Source organism: Stegastes partitus, unplaced genomic scaffold, assembly GCF_000690725.1.
Source record: "Stegastes partitus isolate 25-593 unplaced genomic scaffold, Stegastes_partitus-1.0.2 Scaffold471, whole genome shotgun sequence".
Taxonomy (NCBI): domain Eukaryota; kingdom Metazoa; phylum Chordata; class Actinopteri; family Pomacentridae; genus Stegastes; species Stegastes partitus.
In genome coordinates, this window is record NW_007578202.1 from 323,671 (window position 1) to 347,056 (window position 23,386).

The 23,386-nt window shown below is 40.4% G+C and overlaps 1 protein-coding gene across 1 annotated transcript in view; it reads left to right on the forward strand.

The window, feature by feature from the left end:
• LOC103360892 (VPS10 domain-containing receptor SorCS3-like) overlaps window positions 1-23,386 on the forward strand; it is a 51,971-nt gene that overhangs the window by 22,396 nt on the left and 6,189 nt on the right. Inside the window, exons 3-26 of the mRNA XM_008286821.1 lie at window positions 3,697-3,796; window positions 3,962-4,120; window positions 4,274-4,347; window positions 5,165-5,229; window positions 5,862-5,980; window positions 8,067-8,156; window positions 8,434-8,613; window positions 8,918-9,064; window positions 9,984-10,086; window positions 10,423-10,499; window positions 10,642-10,733; window positions 11,532-11,639; window positions 11,911-12,028; window positions 12,189-12,322; window positions 12,932-13,045; window positions 13,565-13,736; window positions 15,378-15,564; window positions 15,837-15,970; window positions 16,353-16,476; window positions 16,798-16,910; window positions 17,207-17,341; window positions 17,970-18,069; window positions 19,011-19,116; window positions 19,212-19,372. Of these exons, the coding sequence (XP_008285043.1) occupies window positions 3,697-3,796; window positions 3,962-4,120; window positions 4,274-4,347; window positions 5,165-5,229; window positions 5,862-5,980; window positions 8,067-8,156; window positions 8,434-8,613; window positions 8,918-9,064; window positions 9,984-10,086; window positions 10,423-10,499; window positions 10,642-10,733; window positions 11,532-11,639; window positions 11,911-12,028; window positions 12,189-12,322; window positions 12,932-13,045; window positions 13,565-13,736; window positions 15,378-15,564; window positions 15,837-15,970; window positions 16,353-16,476; window positions 16,798-16,910; window positions 17,207-17,341; window positions 17,970-18,069; window positions 19,011-19,116; window positions 19,212-19,372 (2,912 nt within the window). The remainder of the gene's footprint in view (window positions 1-3,696; window positions 3,797-3,961; window positions 4,121-4,273; window positions 4,348-5,164; window positions 5,230-5,861; window positions 5,981-8,066; window positions 8,157-8,433; window positions 8,614-8,917; window positions 9,065-9,983; window positions 10,087-10,422; window positions 10,500-10,641; window positions 10,734-11,531; window positions 11,640-11,910; window positions 12,029-12,188; window positions 12,323-12,931; window positions 13,046-13,564; window positions 13,737-15,377; window positions 15,565-15,836; window positions 15,971-16,352; window positions 16,477-16,797; window positions 16,911-17,206; window positions 17,342-17,969; window positions 18,070-19,010; window positions 19,117-19,211; window positions 19,373-23,386) is intronic.

Genomic DNA, 23,386 nt, shown 5'->3' on the forward strand with positions numbered 1-23,386 from the left:
AAAATGCAAAAGCACAGGCCTAAAAACAATAAGAATAATATATTCATAGGGAGTGCTGTATCCTGTAAGTATGATTTATAGTGTTCCCCCTTGCTAGGATATGAACAATCAAGTTTCACTGGAAGCCAATATGAAATATGTTTTAATAAAGAGTTCTGAAGTAGTTCAGATTGAACCTGCTTCCTCTTTGCTTCCTGCAGTCCCATAAATAACACCACTAACACCAGAGCAACCTTTTAAAAACAACCTATTTTCTGTCCATCATCAGCAAAGAAACTTTTTGAAAGGCTATTTCTGAAAGATAAACCGGAAGACTGATCTGAGAGATTCTGTGTTTGGATCTGCGGTGCTTTTCCTCTGACCTAGAAACTTTCTGATGGAGTTTGTGATTGATTGTCGTCTGTAACCTTTTGTTTCAGAAGCAATTGACATGCAATTGCTACTATATAGCCGTAGTAATTTCATTCAGTATGTATTGAGAGGTGAGTTACAGTGCCCTGTCAGGTCATAAATAAGAATGGAATTCATTAAGGATTATACCATAGAGCCCAATCCAACCTCTGATATGCCTTTTCTCTCACCTCTCTCATAGCCTGCAGAGAACTCATTTCATTCTGAAATACACGTGAAAAAGAGACCATCAGTCCGCCAAGCATAGAGTTTCAAATTAATATCTGTTTCACCAGAGGCGCCACTAAGATTTACACCCGACTTGACACATTTTGAAATCCCATATTGTGTACAGGAGGTCTTCCATCATCAAGGTGTCTGCTTAACAATGGCACCACAAGTAAATTAGAGTGTACCTCAGGGGGTGCACAAAGGCTCTTAGTATGGGTATTAGAAAATCAGAGATTTGAATGTTATGAAAAGAAAAGGGAGTAAATGATTTCTGTGATAACACAATAAATGATTTATAGCTACAGCTCGGGGCCTCTGTTGGTGGCAAAATGCAACGCGCAGATCAATGGGTGACTTGCAGAAGCTATCTAAACATGCGTCAAGTCTCTTTGTGTTTTGAGATGACTGTCTTTTCTGCTAAAGAACTACCGCAATGTAATAACATCATTTAAGAGGCCTTCTTCTGCCGCCGCAATCAAAGACAGCTAGCCCAACTGAAAGGAGTACTTAAGCACAAATACAAATGTGTTTAGGGGTAAGTCTCTGAAAACAATGTCAACAGCAAATGGGACGATTCAAGTTAATGCGCAGACAATGATAGCAGACACTGGATGTCTATCCAATTATACAGTGAAATTACATTTGGAGGCACTCAGGTAGAACTGAGAGCTCGGAATCGCTGTTTGTGGTGAGAAGAAATATGAAGATTGGAATGACAAACACATCTACCCTTGTCGGGGGATGCAGTTCTGTGAAGTGGAAGTATCTGAACATGTTGCTACAGATTTAAATGTCCCTTTTATAAATAAGGCCAAGAAACGGGTCATTTACTCATTTATTTTTCTCTTTTTTTGGGAATTTTTATTTTCATCACATCTCTCACGGTGAGTGTGTACATATCACTTTTGTCTGGCTAATTTGTTACACAGAATACCACACTACCTACTGAAAAGAAAACTGAATGAAAGAGGATGAAACTGAATATCTAAATCAGTTGAAAGCAGTGAGAACAAAAGGCCATTCTGGCTCTTATTTAAGATAAAAAGCTGTGTGAAAGGGGATTTCACCACTGCACTTGAAAGGATGTCTTCAGAAATTCCTCCCTCACAGTCTTCAACATACAAGGATCTGCTCATATGAAAGGAGAGTTATTCCTTATATACTGTAAGCTTACGATGTGTTCATCACTCAGAATGACGTTAAATTCAAGGACTGGCAATGCTGGATGTTTTAGCCCTTAAAATACAAATTGCATTTACTGTACTCAGCCATATTACCGTTGAGCCTTTTCAAACGCATACCTTTGCCTCATAAATTGATTTCCTACCTTGCAGGCAGCCTCTGCTTTCATTTCATGTCAGTGTAGCATGAAAATCAGCTTGCCAAGACTTGCAGGGTCTTGCTTGACATGTGATGAATGAATATTTAGTTGCATGACGTGTTTGTCAAAGCTACATTATTGCTGCTATGAATAGGAACTGTCCAATTAATATGCCAACCTTTTTTAATGCAGAAATATACCAAAGCTGTTAAACAGATTATGTTTCTCTTGATATCCATATTTTCTTGTTTGTTGTCAAAGACCATTAGAGTTTTAGCCTCCTTTAATGCAGCAGCAAGCATGAGTCTTCAAATTAGTCCCTTTGCGCTAATGCATTACCGCACAGTGACAACATACTTTCCCCTTAAATTTTTGCAAAATGCTAAAGGTTCCCTGTGGAGTTTCCTTGTAAACATAGTTATATTTACATTCAGTATTGCTCACCAGAATGCCTTGTGTGTATTCGTGCGCTCTAACAAGCCTGTTTAAAGCTTTTCATTCCTCCTAAAATATTTGCAAATATGATTTTTTGGGGGGGAAATATTTTGAAAGCTCTATTGTTTACATCCAAATTGGTTTGCAGCTGTGTGTTCCATCCTTTTTGTCTGGCGTATCGCTCTTTCTTGGTGGGTTGCTGTCACCAGTAGCTGATTGGTGGAATAAAACTGTGGGATGCCGTACACTGTAGCCAACTAATCTTTGAGGCAAATGTATTAATTTGCTTTGAGTGCTGCTTCATTTTCACCAGCTGATGTCAGCCTTCTCTGCATCTGATTTCGGTCGTTCATTCTTGCTTTTAAGGCGTGCTTGCAGTATCGTCTCACTATTGCCACAGTAACACTACGTTTCTATAAGATCAGGGCTGTATCTCCTTTTCTGCAGCTTGTTTGTGTGCACGAGTGTCCTTAATTTAGCAGCTTGTTGCCGACTCCTTGACTTTTGTTCGCTTATTTTGTTCCTCAAAACACAAGAGTGAGTTTCAGGATCCTCTTTATTCGTGATGTTTGAGTTCTCCAATCAACAACCTACATATATTGAAATTGGAGTGTTAAATTAGGCTAGAATTAATGTCAAAGCTAGGTAGAGACAGTTAATTACAGCTTGATGTTTTTTTCTTTTGATTTGCTGTTTGTATTGTACAGCTATGCAAATTAGGGCGTGACTCTTTAGGCTAGCGTCGGCAACATCCAGCAGGCTTTAGTAAACAAAGTGGGGACCCACTCATCCAATTCCCCTCGCTAGTGGTCCAAGGTTTACTTAATCAGTGGTTTATTTTATCTGTCTGTCTGCAAAGCACATTTCTGTAGGAAAAAAAAAAAGAAGCTCTGCATCACTGACAACTTGAAAGGTCTGCTTTTTATTCAACCGCCACCCTCTGCATATTTTTTCATATTTGGTTTGGTTCATAATTGGTGCACATACGGTAGATAGACTGGCAGAGTAATGGCACTTTTTTTGGTGCAGCACGTTTCTTAATACTACAAGAGCAACAAAAAAAAAAACTACATTAGCATGAATTTAGGCTCTGCAAGTTGTTTTTCCATCCCTTAAAGCAAAAGGCTGCCTAAATGGTAGAAAATCAATCTCGGAACGTGCGATATGCTGTGGAAAGGCAGTCTTGTAAAGAATTAGTGATTTGCAGTTAATGGACTAAAGCATGCCAAACCGCTGCTACGGTGCTAAATCTGTGTCTAATGGATTTCTTCATCAAACATGCAATGTTTTTTGTTTTTTTGTTTTTTGTTTGTGTCCAGATCCTCTGATTACGGCAGCACCTACACCAAACTCAATGACAAAGTGGGTTCAAGGACGGTTTTGAGTTACCTGTATGTCTGCCCGACCAACAAGCGGAAGGTCAGCATCGTCCGTTGCTTTTATCTCTCCGTCTGATCTCTTATAAGCTCACTCCTGACATCAAATTACAGTTTCTTAAAATTGCTGCCAAATGACGGTATCTCTGTCTCTCTCGCTCTCCCTCCTCTAATGCTATATCCCTCGTCTGGCCCCTCTGTACTTTAGATAATGATGCTTAGCGACCCAGAGGTAGAGAGCGCTGTTCTCATCAGTTCAGATGAAGGGGCAAGCTTTGAGAAGCATCCCATTAACTTCAACATCCTGAGCCTGCTCTTCCACCCTGCACAGGAGGACTGGATACTGGCTTGCAGTCATGATAGCAAGGTAGCCTCTCAGTGAATCCACGATGAACCTTCAAATGCAAATAACGTAATCTGTGTATGCTGAACCCATTAGCGTTTTTCAAGTTTTTGTTTCCGTGGATTCGATGATGGTGTGACGAAGTGTGACTGAGATCGGCCTAATTTTGTCTTGCAGCTGTACAGTTCAATGGACTTCGGGAGGAAATGGCAGCTGGTTCACGACAACGTGATGCCAGGCAGATTCTACTGGTATGATTATCTGGATCCTATTTTTGAACTGTTTTCTGCAGTGATTGATTGTAATTTGCATAATGATAGTGTTCCTGACCCTATGCTGTCAGAAGGATCCCATGACCTCTTGTCACAAGCAGATCTCCTCCATTGCAGCGGAGCACACAACTGATTATATCCGTGTCACGTAGACCTGAAGGAATATTGTGCTTCTTTTTTCATAGCAAACATGACATGCTGTTTTTGTTGTCGCTGTCATTTAGTCTGCGCTGGCACAAGGCAGTGAATATTGATGTGAGCCCGTTTATCCCTGTTTGTCATGGTATGTGTCAAACCAAGTGTGTTTTAGCTGGGAACGAAAGGACGTTGGTTGGAGGACATCCTCTCCACATGCATGAACAGTGAGATGTTTGATAAAAACAGAAAAGCACAGCGGGGACAGCAGCCCACGAAACAATGCATTATTTTTGCTCTTGAGTTCTATTCCTTAACGCACATTATGTCAAATAGTTATTTTTCAAAATGGTGTTGCAGGCGTCTGCAATTTCATAACATCCCGCAACAACAACAACACCCCTCTTCCCCTTGTTGTTTCCTTTGTTGATGCCTTGGTGAATTGAGATTAATTGCCGCTGGTGTTGCAGATTCTACGCTGACTGATTTACACAAGATAAAAACATATTGTTACGGCTGTCTCAAAATAGGGATGTCCATCTGCAGCTGTGATACTCAACCCAGCCACCCACTCTTCTTCTTTATTTTCTCATTTTCCCTTTTCTTACCCGCCACCGTTCTTCTGCTTCTCTCCATCTTCTCCTCCTCCTCTTCTTTTAAGGGCGGTAATGGGGCTGGACAGAGAATCAGATGTGGTCCACATCGAGACGCGCATCGGGAAAGGCCGTGAGTGCTGCACTCCAGATCGCTGCCGTAGCAAGACCCACAGGACCCTTTTGCCTCTCATTTAGAGCGAGGTCACGGCCAAGACGAGACCTGTTCTGCTGTTCAGATTGGTCCCCGAAGTCGAGTAAAACAGAATAGGTGTCTCCTGACAAAAACAGAGAGTTTTAGTGGGCTGATGGATGTTTCTTCCCCCTAATCTATCCCCTGTGTTTCATAGACAAACCTCAGCTCTCCCTTTCTAAACAGCGTGGTATATTCTGTCAAACCAATTATAGGAGTTTCCTGCATTGGAAAAGATACTCAGATTCCTCCTGTGGTGAGAAAATCTGTATCTGAATTAGCATACAAACTCCTCTTGTCTCACACAATAACATCCTGAACTTTTTGTTGTAGCGTGACACACTGCAGGAGCTTCAAGTTCTTGAAACTCAGCTAATTTGGATTTTAAAAGTGCCAACTGACTAGTGTCAGTGTTTGAATATTACCTGAGTTTAAAATTGTTTCAGAGCGCCGAACTTGGAATGGATTTAGCATTTACATACTGTATGGCAGTTCCAGTACATAAAGAAGTACTGTTTGAAGGTAAGTGGTTGTAATTTACTTCTGATTGATTTCCTTTCGCCCCTTTCCAGGTGCTCAGTACGTGAAGTGCAGAGCCCCACGGTGCACAGAAGGCAACAGACAGTACCTCTTCCCTGGTCACGTTGACACCGACTCACTAGTTGTGCAGGATGAATATGTTTTCACTCAGGTTTGCGTAGTAATAGATTACTTTTGTTGAGAGCAAACAAAGCCAGTTGTCTGCATCTTTTCATGCAAAGTCTGCCGTGTCTGCGAACTTTGGTTTTTCTTGTTATTTTTTGTTTTTTGTTTTTATTTTGCTCTCTTCTGCACCCAATTCATGCTTTTTTTTCCATCAAAACCCACATAATGGTTTTTCCCAACACACCTGTTCCCCCACTATCCCGATGGGTGTTTTGATTATGTTTTGTCTCGTTCATGTCAAGGCACACTCAGTGTTTGAGTTTCCGCACAGACATACTCCATGCCTGAAAAATGTGTTTGCTCGCTGAGAGCACACGGCAAAGGAACTGTGAATAGACAGGTTAGTGTCCTTATTATCATTCACTCTGACTTTGACTCCAATTAGACAGCCGCAGTCAGGGTCATTATTAGAAATTTAATTTTCAAATGCCCTCCGCTGTCATTGATTTCCATCCACAGCTAAGTAATTTCCTCTCTGTTGGTCAGGCTTGATGCGTTTGGTCATTCTTATTTGGCTCCAGCCAAGTTTCAAGAAAATACAGCTCCAAAACGGTGGCAGTTTTCTAGGACTGCACGCTTTCATTTTGAATAAACACCCCAAAATGTTTGCCGTTCATTTTTTAATTTATTTATCCACAGATTTAATCTTTTGATATGGTATGATGTTGCAGCAGCAATACTTTAGCTGTGACCCAGTTTCACTTTCAACACACTTAATCCACAGACTTGATTGGAATGGCTACGATATAAGAATGAAAATGTATGAAAAAAATATATCACAGCGTGATTCAGAGATGGTGATTCAATAAAATGCCCAAATTGCATTTAGCCGAGATGAGATTGACCGTCAAGGCAGAGGCAGACACGAGGAAGACGCTGGTGAAAATAACTGGACACACAGAGAGTGTCTGTGCCGAGCTGTGGTGGCACAGATGACTTTCTTGTGACTTTCATTGCTTGGGGCAGTTGGATTTAACTTGACAAAGAGTAATGAGGTTATCGATTCGGGCTACAACGAAATAAGCAGTCTTCAACACCTCCAAAGTCTCTTGGGAGAGAACGAACAGCCAAGTGCAACATCCTCAAAAATGTGGCCTGGGAAAATGCAGCTCATTGATTTTCGATAGATTATTCCATTAGAGCCCTAATGTAGTGTGTTGGGGGACAAACACCATCCTTCTAGTTGATTAGAAAATAAGCAATCAAGTAGCGTTGCCCTGCCTGTAAGTGGATGGGAAAGTGGTAGTGCATTAAGATCTTCAAGACGCACTGTAGATAAAGCCAACACAATTTTCAGTGCCTCTTAGCTTTAAACTAATTGAGATAATGATAATAATTTCTGTTGTGCTTGTAATTTTAGTCTGCTTTTGACGCTGTGGAAAGTGGAGTAAAATTACAAGTGGTTTATCAAGTCAGTCATGCGTTGTGAATTAATATACATCCTTCAGGAGATGTTTCAGCTTCACAGCAGGGTTACCATTTGGGAAGCTGGTCGATTCTCATACATTACTGTGCAAAATATTAGCGGGGAGGAAAAAAGGCAATTTTAGGCTGGTTTGGTGGCGCTGAAAAAGAGAGAAGACGACGGAAAAGACTAAATCTGTGACATGTTTTTCGAAATGCTGGAAAAACCGAAAAGCCAAGTAGCTAAAAAAAAAATGTTTGATTCAGAGAACTATTGGTTTCATTTAGATTTCTTTTGTCACTACTTTATCAAATGAAAAAACTACTAATGTCATAATTTTAGACACACTTCACTTTGTTTTTTGACACCTTTTGCACAGTACTGTATGTCTTGTCAAAACCAAACTCACATCCTTTTTTTTTTCATCCTGCTGACAATCTACAGAGGCATTTCTGTTGAATAAACATATAAATCATACCCATATCATTATTTGAAATGGACGTGAACAATGGAAAATCATTGATCTATACATTTTGTTATGTCTGCATTACTTAAAAACTGCTTTTTGATTTAAAAAAGTTTTTAAAAAATGTTCCTCTGGGACACTAAAATGGTTCCATGTGGTCTAATTAGAGAGTGACAAAGCTTCTTTAACTTCACTTCAAAGGTAACCAAGTCAGGACGAACCAGCTACTTTGTCTCCTACATGAGAGAATCCTTCAAGCGGATGAAATTGCCTAAATATTGCCTGCCAAAGGTAAGCGACAAACACACCGAGCTACTATCAAAGTATAAAAGATGTATTATCATAAAGACAGACATTTTCTGTTTTGAATCATTGTGTTTTTTTTGTTTTTTCTCTGCAGCCATACAACTGTTATTGTGTAAAGAAATGTCGCACTTATGATATTTAAACAGACAGTGCATGGCCTCTCTTTATATGGCTCCTTTGTGTTTGCTCACTTGCACCTGTCATTCTCTCTTTTTCCATCTGTTCCTTTTTTTTTTTTTGTCTCACCCACATCCTCCTACAGGACATGCATATCATCAGCACAGATGAGAAGCAGGTATTTGCTGCCGTCCAGGAGTGGAATCAGAACAACACTTACAGCCTCTATATCTCAGACTCCCCCGGGGTCTACTTCATCCTTTCATTAGAGAATCTGAGAACCATCAGGGGACCCTCTGGTAACCTCCTGGTCGACTTCTATAAGGTGTGTAGTTAGCCTTGTTCACGGTCAGCTGCTGGTGCTTCACCATTAATTCCCCCTTCAGCTCTAACACAGTATATCCACAAGGAAAACCTCGATTTGTTAACCTGTGATTGTATTTAAGGCAAAGTCGATTCACTTTGATTTCAGATGTAATACGTATTTTTCATGTGATGAATTGATTTTTAAGCTATTTTATGCTTTTACTCCTTTTTCATAGAAAATATACATATGTTGCATATTAAAGCAGTTAAAGATTGTCAAAGTACCTGCATGATAACTGCATTATTTCTGTTTTCCTGCATAGGTCGAGGGGATAAATGGGATGTATCTTGCCAACAAACTGGTGGATAGTCACATCAAGACTTTCATCACATACAACAAGGGACAAACATGGGCCCTGCTGCCAGCTCCCGCCGCTGATGTGGCTGGAAATAACCTTCACTGCATTCTGGTGAGCTCGAGCCTTTGGGCAGGAGTGACTGAATGCTCTCATTCATGCAAAATTAAGCTTGTGACATATATCATTCATCAAATGTTTCAACCTCATCAGCTGTGCTTTGGATATTCTTTGATTCGGAGCCATATTTGCACGAGGCCAGGTGCCAGCGCCGGCTTCAGCGCGCCTTTATAACCTCCTAAATGGCCAAGGAGATGCTCGGCTGGAATATTCTTATTATCGGTGTAAGGCACAGAGTGTCACCGCGTTTTCTTTCAGGGTCCGGGCTTTCCATTAACCTCTGTGATTTCAATTTACTACCTGTAGTCACACTGCACTAATGAATACTAGATTACACTGCATTACATTACGTGACTGTGTTGTCATTCAGCAGGTATGACTTCCACCTAATCCAGTCAGTATGCTCTTTAAGGTTTTTGAAATAATGTATATTCTTCGGTTGGCAGCAGGTTACTGTCTTCCACTGTGGTGCATAAATGACCACTGTGCTCGTCTGCTTTCTGACCCTCCCCCCCCACCTCATCCTCCGCTGTTTGAAAAGCCTTATTGATGTTTTTCAGTGCGCTTTAGCGGGAGAGATGAGTGAAATGATTTGAATCAATTTTGCCAGATTTATCAGTGCATCTCGGGGAATTTTAATTACATGCCTTGTTTGCTTTAGAATGAAACAATTCAAATGCCCTCTGTGTCCTCTCAGCCATTTTCTGTTTTTTTTTTTCTTCTTTTTTTCTGGCAAACGAGATGAGAGGAACAAAGTATCTTTGTTTTATAAATGGTCTCTGAAAATGTTGGCACTTTTCTCTCAATGGGAAGAATGGTTTCAAAGCAAAGCTAATTATAATTGCTTCTGTTAAGATCTGAGATCCATATTGTCTCAACTTGTGCTATATTGGAATCCGTTTTTTGTTGACAGCCGTTTTGCTCGCTACATCTTCATCTGGAGATGTCAGAGAATCCCTACACATCTGGACCCATCACCAGCAAAAAGTCTGTACCGGGAATCATTGTGGCTACAGGTACAGTTACCTAAAAGGCATGCATCTAAAGTGACGAGACTTCAGACATCTCGAATATATTGCAGCAATGCAACCACAAGAACACACAAAATTAATCACATAGTGCCCTCTTTCTGTCATTGAAATCGAATACGGAAACTTCAGCTCCTAAACCTCATATTTTGGTGAGATGATTAGGTTGCGGTAAGTCATAAACTCGTCCTACGGTGGAAAATGAGCACAGATTCGCAAAGTAACTCTAACGATTTCATCCGCTGATTGTGCGTATAGGTGTGTTATGGAATCTTTGCTATGTAAATACACACCGACTGAAATTATTCATGTTTTTGTACTCAGGGAATATTGGAACAGAGTTGTCCTCTACCAACCTTGGGATGTTTATAACATCAGATGCAGGAAATAGCTGGAGACAGGTAAGACCCATCTCCACGCTGCCTGTGTTTACCTTAAACAGATGATGCATTCATGTCAAAAACGGAGTGTAATCAAGTGGAACAAATGTGGATGTTTTGTTGGGTTTTTTTGTTGCTTTTTTCCCATCGTGCACCAACGCAGATTTTCGATGAGGAGCACAACATTTGGTTTCTTGACAACGGAGGGGCTTTGCTGGCAGTTTTACATGCAACAACGCCGATTCGACACTTGTGGTAGGTGTAGCTTGTCTTTGACAATAGCTGGCGCCATAATTACCGTAAGTAGGAACTGTAGGTGTTGGCGTTGTAGTGGGAAATTACCTCGGTGTTATGTTGGTTTCGGGTTTTTTTTTTTTTTTTTTTTGATGCAGTATATGATTACATTTAATGTTTTGAAATGCTGATGGGCCAAGTTTGCATGATAATTGTATCGGCACTGCGGCTTCAGAACTGTCAGAATCATTTCCAACAGAAGAGAGTGTGTTACAGCTTTTGTGCTCTTGGTTGGATATGATGGTTTGAGTGCTTTTATGTAAATGAGAAGTAGAGCGGGGTGGAAATATGAGACAGAATGCCCTCATAAGTCCCTCATATTGTGGGAGCTTTGTAACACTATCTACTTTGATGTCCCTGCACACTACAGCCCTGTCAAAAGTGATTAAGCTCCGAGAAAGGCGATTTGAAACCCCCCAAATCTATTTCTAATGTTACAACCTGAGTCATATCTCTCTTTTCTGTTGTGTTGTCACCTTCAAAAAATTTACCTGGGCCGAGGAACATTTGTCCTATTGTTGAGCCTGTTGTTGAGATAATTTTTCACACTGCAGAGAATCCAAGGCGTTTCATTTTTCAACCATGGCAAAAGCTAAATTACTATTTCTTTGCACCTCCTCCTTCATTGCTCAACCTGTGTGCTTCGGATGTTTAATGTCACATGCATTGAGCAAACAATATATTTATCCACCACTGACAGACTAACAAGTAGAGATAGATATTCATGCATTGACAGTTGTTGTCTTTTTTTTTATGCAGGATCAGTCTAGATGAAGGAAAGAAATGGGACCGCCACAGTTTCTCCTTGGCACCTCTGTATGTGGATGGAGTTTTAATGGAGCCAGAATCTGACAACCACATTATCACGTAAGCAGAGACACACAGATACAGTCCGGAAGCAATAAAACAAACATCAGGCTCGAAGAATTAGTTCCTCTGTTGATGTAAACAAACACAGGTCCAACAGCTTTTCCCCAGTGACTGAAACTTTCCATCAAAGGGAATCTCAGGTTGTCTCATCTGTCAGCGTAAATGACAGACTTCAGACTCGCAGGTGCTGCGCATCATATCAGACAACCGTGCATCCGTGTCTCAGGATTGTCTCAGCTGAAAATTTGTTTAATGCATCACCTTCCAGTTTCTTTGGACACTTCAGCCATCGGTCAGAGTGGCAGCTGATCAAGATTGACTACAAGGGCCTCTTTAACAGAAGATGCATGGATGGAGATTATCAGACGTGGTACCTGCACAACAAGGTAACAGGAATATTAAACATCACTGATTTATTGTCAGCCTCAAGAGATCTGTTTTTGTACGCTCACTTAATGCCCGAGTCCTTTTTTACCTGTCTTGCTTTTGTGAATTTCCAGAGTTTCTTTCTGGAAAATCTAGATCATCTTTTTCTTTGTCTGATAGGGAGAGCTGTGTGTAATGGGCGAGAAGCAGATCTATATGAAGCGCAGGCCAGGCAACCGTTGCATGCTGGCCCAGGACTATTCCCGGATCTATTCCTCAGAGCCATGCCTCTGCACAGCCTATGATTTTGAATGGTAATGACTTCTTTCTCTCAGGGTTTCCAGCTGGGACTATACTGTAACTGAGACATTTTCCCCCAGTGGTTCTTTAATTTCTTTTATTACATGTTTACCAAACAGCTCCTCTACTTTGAATATCTAATTCGAGTCGTACGCAATTAGGGCTCCTTGTCGACATTTGTAATAAAAAACCAGAAGTATCAGTTTGCAGAACTTCATATGCCTTAATATCCATCTTTCATTGCATATTTACTAGATAACCAATGTGGCTGTATTCATCGAATCTAATTATAGTGTGAAAAATGGAGATGGAAGTTAAGAACTTTTCATCATGCTCCTGTAATTTGCATAATGTCAAGTGACTTATTAGAATTCAATTAATAATGAATCGTTAAATGAATTTTAAATATCTTTTATCCATCTGTCTGAAATTCTCTTTGATCCCGCTTGTCTGACAATCATGTCTCTAGTTATAGTCTTAAAATATGCCATGAAGCTCTAACTGCAAAGCATTTGCCCCACTACAAAAGCTTGTAGAAGCTAGATTATTTTGAGTAACAGTGTTTATCATTTCATGAAGTGTTGTGTTTTTTTTTTTTTTTATGCTGTTTCTTTTTCTGGCAGTGATTATGGCTGGGAGCGCCAGGCGGATGGGAAGTGCTCCCCGGCTTTTTGGTTTAATCCAAATGGTGCGGCTAAAAGCTGCAGCACCAGCCAAAGCTTCCTTAACAGCACAGGGTAAGTGGCCCCCAATGTTCAGTCCATCACAAAACAATATTATTCCATTCCACCTTGTTTGTCATGTTGTGTAGAATGCAAACAGGAAATAATGGTTTACTGCCACTTGGCTCTGAAATAAAACTCTGAGAGCTGAAAAATGTAACCTACACTGTGTCCCAATTCCATAATACAATAATGCAAAGCAGGGTTTGGTTATGCGGCGTGTTCACTCTCAAATAGTGACAAAATTAAGTACACTCACGGGCTGTGCTGTTAATGGATGCTCTTGTCCCACAATGAACTGTGAAAAAGAAATTGAAGAAGAAGCTCGTCAAGTGGAAAGAATTAGAAAATACAGTGGATGGTGATGACACCTCCAGAAACACATCAAAAAGTGTTAAAACTTTGGAAAAACATTTTGCTTTCTCTCTGTGAAGAATTTAATTCCAAAGTATGTATGTTGTGTGCTCATGCTGTATTCTGTTAGCATCGAATGCCACAATATTTGTCTTTCATTTTTACCTTTACGCTTCAAAGGTATCGCAAGGTTTTGTCCAATAACTGTAAGGAGACGGGAAGGAACGTATACTCGCCCAGGAGGGAGACATGTCGTCCCAGAGCACCCCGAGGCCTCCGTCTGTCCACCAGTCAGGGAGAGCTCAGTGCTGCTGTTGGAAGCAACGTCACTTTCATGGTCTACCTTGATGATGTGAGTCAAATCACCTCGGGATCACCAGTGTTTGAAGGAACAAGAACTGTTTTAAAATGTCTGTTCAATCTAATTTCAACCAACCCACCTTGAGAGCAGCCCCACACATGTATTAGTGTTTGTCTGCCGCCGAGCTTTAGCACAATGCTCAGTGTGCCAACTTGCTCGCGTTGATTTCGTTTGCATGCCATCAATGTTTAGCGTGGTAGCGTTTTCGAATTAGCACAAAACCCAACTGAAGATGATTGGATGAATATTTTTTTCATGTGTCTGACCGTCATAAAGCAATAAATAGTCTGAATTTTGCCCTGATGATTTAACTAGATATTTATTACAAGGTCAGCTTCATCGTGATAATGAGCATCCGTGCAAAGTTATGTTTAAATTTATCAAATGGATGCAAAGATATTTCAGTGGAAACCTGAAGAACTGATAATCAGCTGCTGGCACCCAATAGTATCTTGGATCATCATGAGGACAGTTATCCTTGAGACTTTAAATATCTGTGCCACATTCCACAGCAGTGCAGTAAATATTTGTAGATACCAACACAACTAACATCGCGGTGTTAGATCATCAACAAAAGTATTGGACGATTTCATGATAATCATTTGAATCCATGGCAAGAAGAACACGAGGACACTACGCAGACGGACACATTAGCAACTTGTCAATCACAACGTAGCCACATCCTACAGCAAACTCTGCTTTATCACCAATTTTCCACTGAATGGGACCTAAATTCACAACATGGACACGACACTTCATTGAAGAAGACTTGAAACTAGTAATGAAGACCATAAATTAATCAGGAAAATGTTTTCTGTGGTAACAAATCAGGAAAGAAGGATGATCATTTTCTCATTTACTTCTGTGTAATTGCACTTTTTTCTGCAGCCAGAGAAGTCGCCCCCTGCTTGCCATTAGAAAGAATGCAGATTTAAATCACTTATGCATTGGATTCCCTTTTCAGATGCAGAAGCTAATCCCCTCCTTATATACAGTCTTTGGTTATTACAGTAATGGTGCAAGAAGAAGAGTCAGGGCATCCCCAGTATCATTACCCTGGATAATCTTCAGATAATCTTCAGATCACCATGTTTACAGATTTAATTGGAAGTTCTTTTTCTGAAAGGTTGCCTAAAAACTCCTGACAGGCTGTTAATGGAATACTTTGATTTTCCATTGCTGTGAGCATCACAAATACAGCTTGACCTATCGAAGTCTCACACTGTAGATATCTCAAAGCCTACATAAATAAAACCAGAGTTAATTATCAGCGTGTTTTTGAATCTGGATGAAAAACACTTCAATAATGGCAATATGTTTGTTTTGAATGATTTTTGTTCGCTGGCAAAATGGCAGCAGATTATAAACACATCCTTCTTTCTTTGGGACATTTTCATGACCTCTTTTGCCTCTGTTGCTCTCTTTTTACTTTTCCACTTGTTTTTCTCGGTTGAATATCTGTCTCCTTCCATTCATATTCACCTATCAAGTGCTTGTGACACAGCTTATAGGACGTCTCAGCCGCGACACTTTTAGGAATGGGCTGAGCTTTCTTCGCTTGTATGTGGTCTAAGTGAAGGATCCCGACCTAAGCCTCAGTGACAGATGCTATGTCACCCTGTCTGTCCACAGGGAGACTCGCTGAGAACCAGCATCCAGCTCGACTTTGGGGACGGCATCAAGATCACATACTCTAACCTGAGCAGGACTGATGATGGCATCAAGCACATCTACAGAGCGACTGGGATTTACCGAGTGACAGCTTCTGCGGAAAACAGCCAGGGATCTGACAGCAGCACACTGTTTTTACACATCACCAGTATGTGAATAAGAAACATCATTACTGATTCCTGCGGCAGTGCATGTAGCTAAAACCTCTTCTCTTTCATGGATAGTCACGTTCCCACTCTGCTGAATTCCATTTCAGTCATGCTTGTGTTACTTTTATGTATTTTAGTCTCGGCAAATGCAAAAGCACACACCTGGAGCTAAATGTGCATCAGCTGCGATTGTGATAATAGTCGGTGTTTGCTGCGTGCATTTATTTGATGCATGTATGGATATGTGCTGGTGTATGTGTCGCCGCCTCAGGTCCAGTGGAGCGTGTATATCTCTCCGCTCCTATTGTAGCCATCAGAGGGAAGGAGGCTAATCTGACTGCGGTGGTTTGGCCGAGCCACCCCAGAACGTTGACCTTCTTCTGGTGGTTTGACAACAGCTCCGAGGTGAGAAGCTTATCTCCTCTTCTTCCCACTGTTCTCCCACAAATGCGTTTGTCCTGTTTACTGCCATCCTTCCATTATTCCACTCCCCCCCCCCTCCTCTCCTTGATGTCCTGGTGGTGTTGTTTACAATCTGAAAGTGTAAATCGACAGAGCTTCCCCACAAATCATGTAAAACCGCACGTGATTGCCCGGTGTCTTCCTAGAGGATGGCTGGTCATATTTATTTATCACGTTGATTGTGTTCCCTGCAGCACCCCCTCATTATACAGTATGTCAAGGGCTGCATGTACGTAGCATTCTATATTCAGCAGAGAGGATGCAGGTTTTTCTGTGCGATTCTCTGTGTTTTTTTTTTCTTTTTTTTTCTCCTTTTGAAATCCAGCCCATTATAACCTTGGAAGGAAGCATCTCATACACGTTCCAGAAAGAGGGAAAAAACAAGGTCACGGTCCAGGTTGCTTCTGGGAGCACTGTACTGCAGGATTCCAAAGTTATAACTGTTAAAGGTGAGTGAGGGAGACAGTCTTCAAAGCACTTTAATTGGAGAGATGCACGATACATGAATATGCAATGTGCTATCTCTGGGAAAGTGTGATGCCTCTCGGTCAGCGCTGCGAACGGCGCCACGTTGATGTCAGCGTGGACTTATCTAATGAATAAAATGTCACGGTATGCGAACACAAAATCTTGAGGAGCAATTAACTTCAAGGCGTATGTTGGCAAATGAAAAAAGACAAAACTGCACATCAGATTAATCAAAAACTAAACCAGAAGTAGCATTCATATTCTAAAAGACATCGCTTCACCTTTCTTTTTTTTTTTCCCAGAGTTCTTCAGGTCGCTGCTGTTGTCGTTTTCGCCTGCGCTTGACGAGCACAATCCTGACATCCCCGAATGGAGGGAGGACATAGGCCGTGTGGTGCGGACAGCTCTGTCGCAGGTACATCAACCCCCGGGAGATCTTTCCTGGAGCCCACATTGGATGCTAGTGGCTTTCAGGGTCATTACTATTTCATACCTGTGCGTGGTAATGACACAGCAGTCATGATGCTTTATGCTCCATGTGTGAGCCTTTTTTAGTTTATCTGTCATGACAGTAACCAGACACCGTTATCCAGTGTGAATCTTCAATTGAAGCTGGTGTCAAAATCTTTTCAGATCCAGACTTCAAAGTTCCAAACTTTAACCTCCATTGTGAAGTTATATCTCCCTTTTTGTGTTGTTCTGTCACTGCAGGTGTCTGGGGTTCTCGAAGATCAGCTGCTGGTGTCTTTGTACCCGGGACTTCCAACTACAGCAGAGCTCTTTATCCTGCCCGATGAGCATACATCAAGTGAGCATAACAGAAGGAGTGAGGAGGCTCTAGAGAGGGTAAGAGCCATGATATCTAAAGATGTTTGCTTAGATATCATGTGAACTTTTATCAAGAATAGCTGTTTCCTGCTACTGATATGACAGCTCTGGATGTAAAGGCTAGTGCCAAATCGTGTCTACTAGTACATAATTAGAGTACATTGATTGACTTTGGCTCCGTTTTCATTTTTGTATGTTCCATCTGTACCATCTGCAATGTAGAGGAGCCAACAAATCAAGACACTTAAAAGAATAGTTTGGCATTTCTTACTTTAACACTTTCTGCACACTAACATAAAAACTGAAAGCACGAGGAGGAGATGCACACTGTAACACTGTCATTTTAAGCTGCAGACAGAGCCAGGCTAAGTGTCCAACCGCTTGCAACCAGTCATTATGCTAAGCTAAAACTAATCGCCTGCTGGCTCGAGCTCCATAACCAATGGACACACGTGTGATATTCGTCTTTTCCTTAAACTCTTGGTTTAAAAAAAAGCAAAGAAGTATACTTTCTTAGTTGTTATACTATTCCTTAAAGTTCTAAGTATAAATTGGATATTCATGAAATAATGAGACCATTATGAAATGCTAATGTCTCATAATGTTTTTCTCTCTCCTTGTGTTTTGTGCTAACTACCTGAAACAGATCTCAGATATTTTTGTCACGGCCCTGAACCAAGGCCTGGTCCAGTTTGAACTGAAAACTGACATTCGCATTATTGTATACATGACTCAGCAAACCTTGGGTAAGTTTCTTTTTTCTGTAACCTTAACACATTGTTTTTGCTCCCTAGTGCAGTTGTTAGATTTGAAACTCCTTTGCAGGTAGACAAAAACAAAACATTCAAACAGGCCTTAGGCTTAATTTATGCCAGTTTAGTACAGTATGTCTACACATCCACGGTGCATTTGTTCTGCTTGCCAATTGTCAAAAGATAAGATTTGTCTTTCTTCGAATGGTTTGACATTGAGTTTTACCCAAGAGCTATAAAAAATAAAGCAAGGCAAAGACAAAGGAACTGTGTTCCCCGGGTGAGATTTATATGATATTGTATATCACAGCATTTAAATATCCTTCACAGTTTGACAGATTTGTACCTGAGGCTGTGAGACAGTAGCTCTCTTTGAAATCAGCCGATCAATGACATGATTGACAAAGAAGGCATTTGGTATGCGCTGAGGAAATCGGCAGGGTCACCAGGTCATTAGCATATCGCAAAAACTTGTCGATCAACCCTGCGTGGCTTTACCCTTTTCATCCACCAATGGATCTGTCTTCATTTTGTCTGCACACAAAGGTCTGGGTTGCCTTTAAAATGATCCTGAAAGGTCATAGACTTCATAGGCTTCTCTCTGAAGGAGCGAAAGATGGGGACTGAGGGGGAAACACTTTGAATATTGCATCTCAGCATTTAAAAAGCCATGACTATGCATAAGCTACTGAGTGCATGACCCACCCCAGGTAGAAGCAGTGGACCTCCTAAAGGCTCCTTTTAATGTCCTGAGGGGATAACACGCAGAGAGCTGCTCTTCAAACTGTACCTGCAGTTGGTACAGGACATTGGGTAATGAAAGTAATCTCCTTGGAATACGACATGATTTAGGGGGGAAAAAAAAAAAAAAGGAAGGGCTTAACACATTTGTCTTTGTCAAAATGTGCTGCTGGTTTAATGTGTTTGTGTTTCAGCACCACTTGTGGATTCAAACTCCATCCATAGTGGGTCGGCCATGCTGATGCTGCTCAGTGTGGTGTTTGTTGGTTTAGCTGCATTCTTCATCTACAAGTTCAAAAGGTGTGTTCACGCAGATAAGAGACTAAACTGTATTGAATTTAGCTGTAAATCAAAGCTAATTATCTTGTATGTATTGCTTTGCTGTCTCCTTTAAGGAAAATTCCCTGGATCCATGTTCAGACTGAGGACAGCCACGAGAAGGAGCCGGAAGTGATAAGTACAGTCGGTCAGAACGACACCATGTCCAAGGTCAAGCTCAGCGAGTTTCCCTCTCAGAAAGAACTCATGGAAAAGGAGCTGGAGGCCAGAACCAGAGGTATTTACAATTTAGAAATGATTATGTGTTCTACAGTATGTTAAGCAGCAGTAGTAGAAGTATTAGGAGCTTTTACTCAAGTTAAAGTAGGAAAGAGATTCAAGATGATGCTCAAGTAAAAAGTATTTAAATTATATCAAAATGAATTTAAAGTCCTTACAATACAGCCAAAACTCAGGATAGCTTAAATCACGCACCCTAGTTAATATTATTGGTACAGTAACTAATTTTAAGATAGATGTAGGTGCTCATTATAAGGTTTTGAAATCTTCAAGATAGTTCCAGGTATGAAATAAATAATGTAAAAAGTAAAACTGTGATGTGTGGTGTGGAAAAGTATAATATAAATAATATAATAGAAAATTTAAGTACAGTACGAGCTCTCGTAGCTTTACTAAGAAGTAGAGAATTCAGTCAGGAACCGCAGTGTGTGGCGGCAGTGATGTGATGTTTTATTCCAGGACAAAATTAAATGCAGAATATTAATATCTGTGAACTATTCGGAGCCATTAATACAGGATTTAAGGCATGACTGTCACTGCAAGCGACTGATACGGATTAACATTTTATTGCCCTAAAAAAAACATCACCGAGCACCTGAATATATTTTAACTGTATTTTGTGTAAACACAACCTACAATGACATTGTTATTTAAATGACTCCTCTATGAGCGAGGCTACTTTACAGTACATTGAAGTGCAGCACACGTCTGAGTTGCTGGAACGTCTTTATCACCGCAGCGTGTCATATTTTTGCAAATTGCACATCAAGAGCACAAATGCAGCATCTGCACAGAAGCCAGATATCACCATGACAAGTTAACTTTTTGATTGCGATGCCTGACATCCTCTGTGATGTCTTTTAGATGAGAACTATTCAGTCCCTGCAGACACTGTGGACTATTTGACAAAAGTAGCACTGCAGTGCTCCTGACACAGACATGTGGGCTGCACGCCTTTTTTTCTGGTCACTCAGCACTTTGGCTATTCTTCATTTCTCAGCTGTTTCTACCTTTCCAAGTCCTTGCCGATCTGAAACAAATTAACTGCCTTTTGGCTGCTTTCGAAAGTGTTTATTTACAAAAGGGCAGAACAGCGTGGGACCTTTTGATCTGCGGCTCACTCGATTAAATGAATTTACAACCTGCTGTTTAAAGATTTCATTAATACTCGTCAGCTTGCTTTGACTCTCATGTATACTGACTTTGGCTGAGATGCAAATGAACCTATAAAGCCGAGTGTGATGTATCCAGCTTTAGCTATTTTACAGGAAAATAACAAATCTGTCATCTGCCGATGGAAGTCACTGTCCAGCTTTCTGCAGAACTAATACCACCAATCATCTGTTTTGAACATTGCCTGTTTTTTGTCCTGACATGTACATATAAAACACATGTGGTATAAACAGAAAATCCAAGATACATGTGTTAAATAGTAATGTATTTTCTCTTGCCTGTAAGGTAGGTCTTGTTCCAGACGGTGAAAACATGCCCCCTACTAGAGGAAAAACATTAATTAATGTCGGGGTTCAGTGATTTTATGTATCCTCATTTTAGTCCAAATGGCTTTACAAGCTCTAGGAAGACAAAAAAATAAAAAAGGAATCTGTGAGTCATTGATAGCTGTCACAGTGTAGCTGGAGTCATTAGGGTAAAATCTCAGTCAGAATTTGTGAAGGTCAAAGCGAAGATTTGAACATTTAAAGCAGAATTTGACCGAATAAAATGAAAAATAAGTAAGGTGAGTTCATTTAAGGATCCCCGTTTGATTTATGTTAATACTGAGTGATTAAAATGACAGCTCGCACAGGCTCATATTTTATAATAAGTAAAAAATTTACAGTTGAGTTGAAATGCGAATTAATTAAGGAGATCCAGGAGCCTCTATGACATATTGGACGAGGCAGGAATTTGTCAGGGCTAGTAATCAAGTCCGCAATCAAGTCAGTAAGTCAAGAAAATGTTGGATTTTTTTTTTTCCCCCCATAGCCACAGTTGTCTGATTAGCTTTAGCACTCTTAATATTCATGCATCTTGGGAAAAATAATAAACCTTGGTAAGCCAGGGTAGGGCTCATTTATCACACCTCTAAGAACGACAATTTTAAAGAGCTGACTTGGAGAGTATCAGATGTCTTCTCTGAGTGTAACGGCATTACAGTGAAGAGCAACTCTTATTCATTTGCTCGGTTGGTCACATGACTGGTTAACAGCCAATCAGAGTCAACGAATTACCCTACCTTCTTTCATTGTTAATGAATTTTTAAGATAAGGTAATAATAAGAACTAGATGGCGCAGTGAGAGTGGCACCCAGTTAAAGCAGCTAAAATCCTCACCATCTTATGCTGTGATAGCTGCTCTGCAAAAACATTTAGAATTTGCATTTTAAAGACCCCCTCTGGTAAAAATCAAGTTTTTCACCTTGTTAGTGTGTCCGTAGGGTATTTTTTTTTATCATCTAGAAGATGTGTCATGAGCGAAATATGCAGCCAACACCATGGCTCAGTGTTTCCAAGTGAAAACTTCAGTGTACCCATAGTGATGCATAGCCAGACCGTTCTGCAGCACAGAGTAGTCTGGCTGCTCCTCATTATGATTGTGCTACAGGGGGAAACCTGCTGTAGTTTGTTTGTATTTCTTTCAACCAATCTGATGTGTCTTGGGTGGAGCTTAGCCAAGGGTGCAGAAATGGTTCCCCTATCAAAATACTGACAGGGTGGTTATTTTTGTGAAACATTTGCACACAGGAACGTGAGCACTGTTATTATGTATGTATTATTATATGAGTAATTTACCAGGGAAATCCTATGAGCTTCAGTAGAAATCAACTGGACTTCTCTTGAAGGTTCCTGAAGACTATCCACCTCTCATCCAAGAGGCTTCTTCACGGACTTTCAAAAGCAGTCCAAATGATCCTAGCATTACCATGACCTGGATGACTAAGGATCTACACAGACATACTTACTGTGGAGGGGAAAAAAAGCAGAGCGACATACTGCACAATCCAAATCTTCTGCAAAACTTTACATTTTCAGTGCAGTAGGCTGCTACTTATTGTTGTTTCCCTCAGTGAAATGGATTGTAAAAACAGTAACATATAGATAGTGGAGAGACGAGAGCTGCATGAGTCAGACTACATAAAAGTCATTTTAAGGCAGAAAGAGATCCTTTTAATTGCAACATACCTGTAAAATATGTCACATGTAGACAGAGATGAGGTTTGTAGGGGTTAAATCAATGACTGGAGAGGGACTTTAAGGTGGCTGTAATTTATATTTTTATAATAACACTATATCAAAAGGGTACGTGACAGCTTGAAAGGGATCGCCCTCAGAAAACTTAACTCTTCATAGATTTAAGTTTGGGACGAGTCAGGATTAAGTCAAGCTTTAGCACCTTCAACCTCTTAAGACCAGAGCTCTTGTTTGATATGCATTTGATCAAAAAATTTAAAAAAGAAATCTAAAGAAACTAAATCTTCTTCAACTTCAAACACGTATGAATCATCAACTCTTCAGACATTTTGCTGGTAAAATAAGTGAGCTGTGAAATCCACAGCTGGAACTGAAGAATCTGAAAAATCTGATGTAAATGAAGCGATGACAAAATGGACAACATATGATGGAAATATTAAATATATACATTTTTTTTTAGATTGTTTGTTGAATACACCACAGTGGGACGACTCTCAGCAGCAGCTCTTAGTGTTAAAACATGATCTTAATAAAGTTCTACCATATTGAACACCAACCTTTATACAAATCCTGTCCAGTAATAATGATAAAAAAAACCTCAAGACCTGCAAACAACCTGAACACTTAGAAACCAAAAACAGTTTAGAGTTGACTTTGTTTTGTTGTATTTATTTGAACCCCATTTTTTTAGAGGGGCAATTAAGAGTTTCTAATCGGCGTGTTTTTGAAGATTGTGGGAGGAAACCGGAGCACCCGGAGAAAACCCACGCAAGCACGGGGAGAACACCAACTCCACACAGAGACCACCAGCCGGACAGACA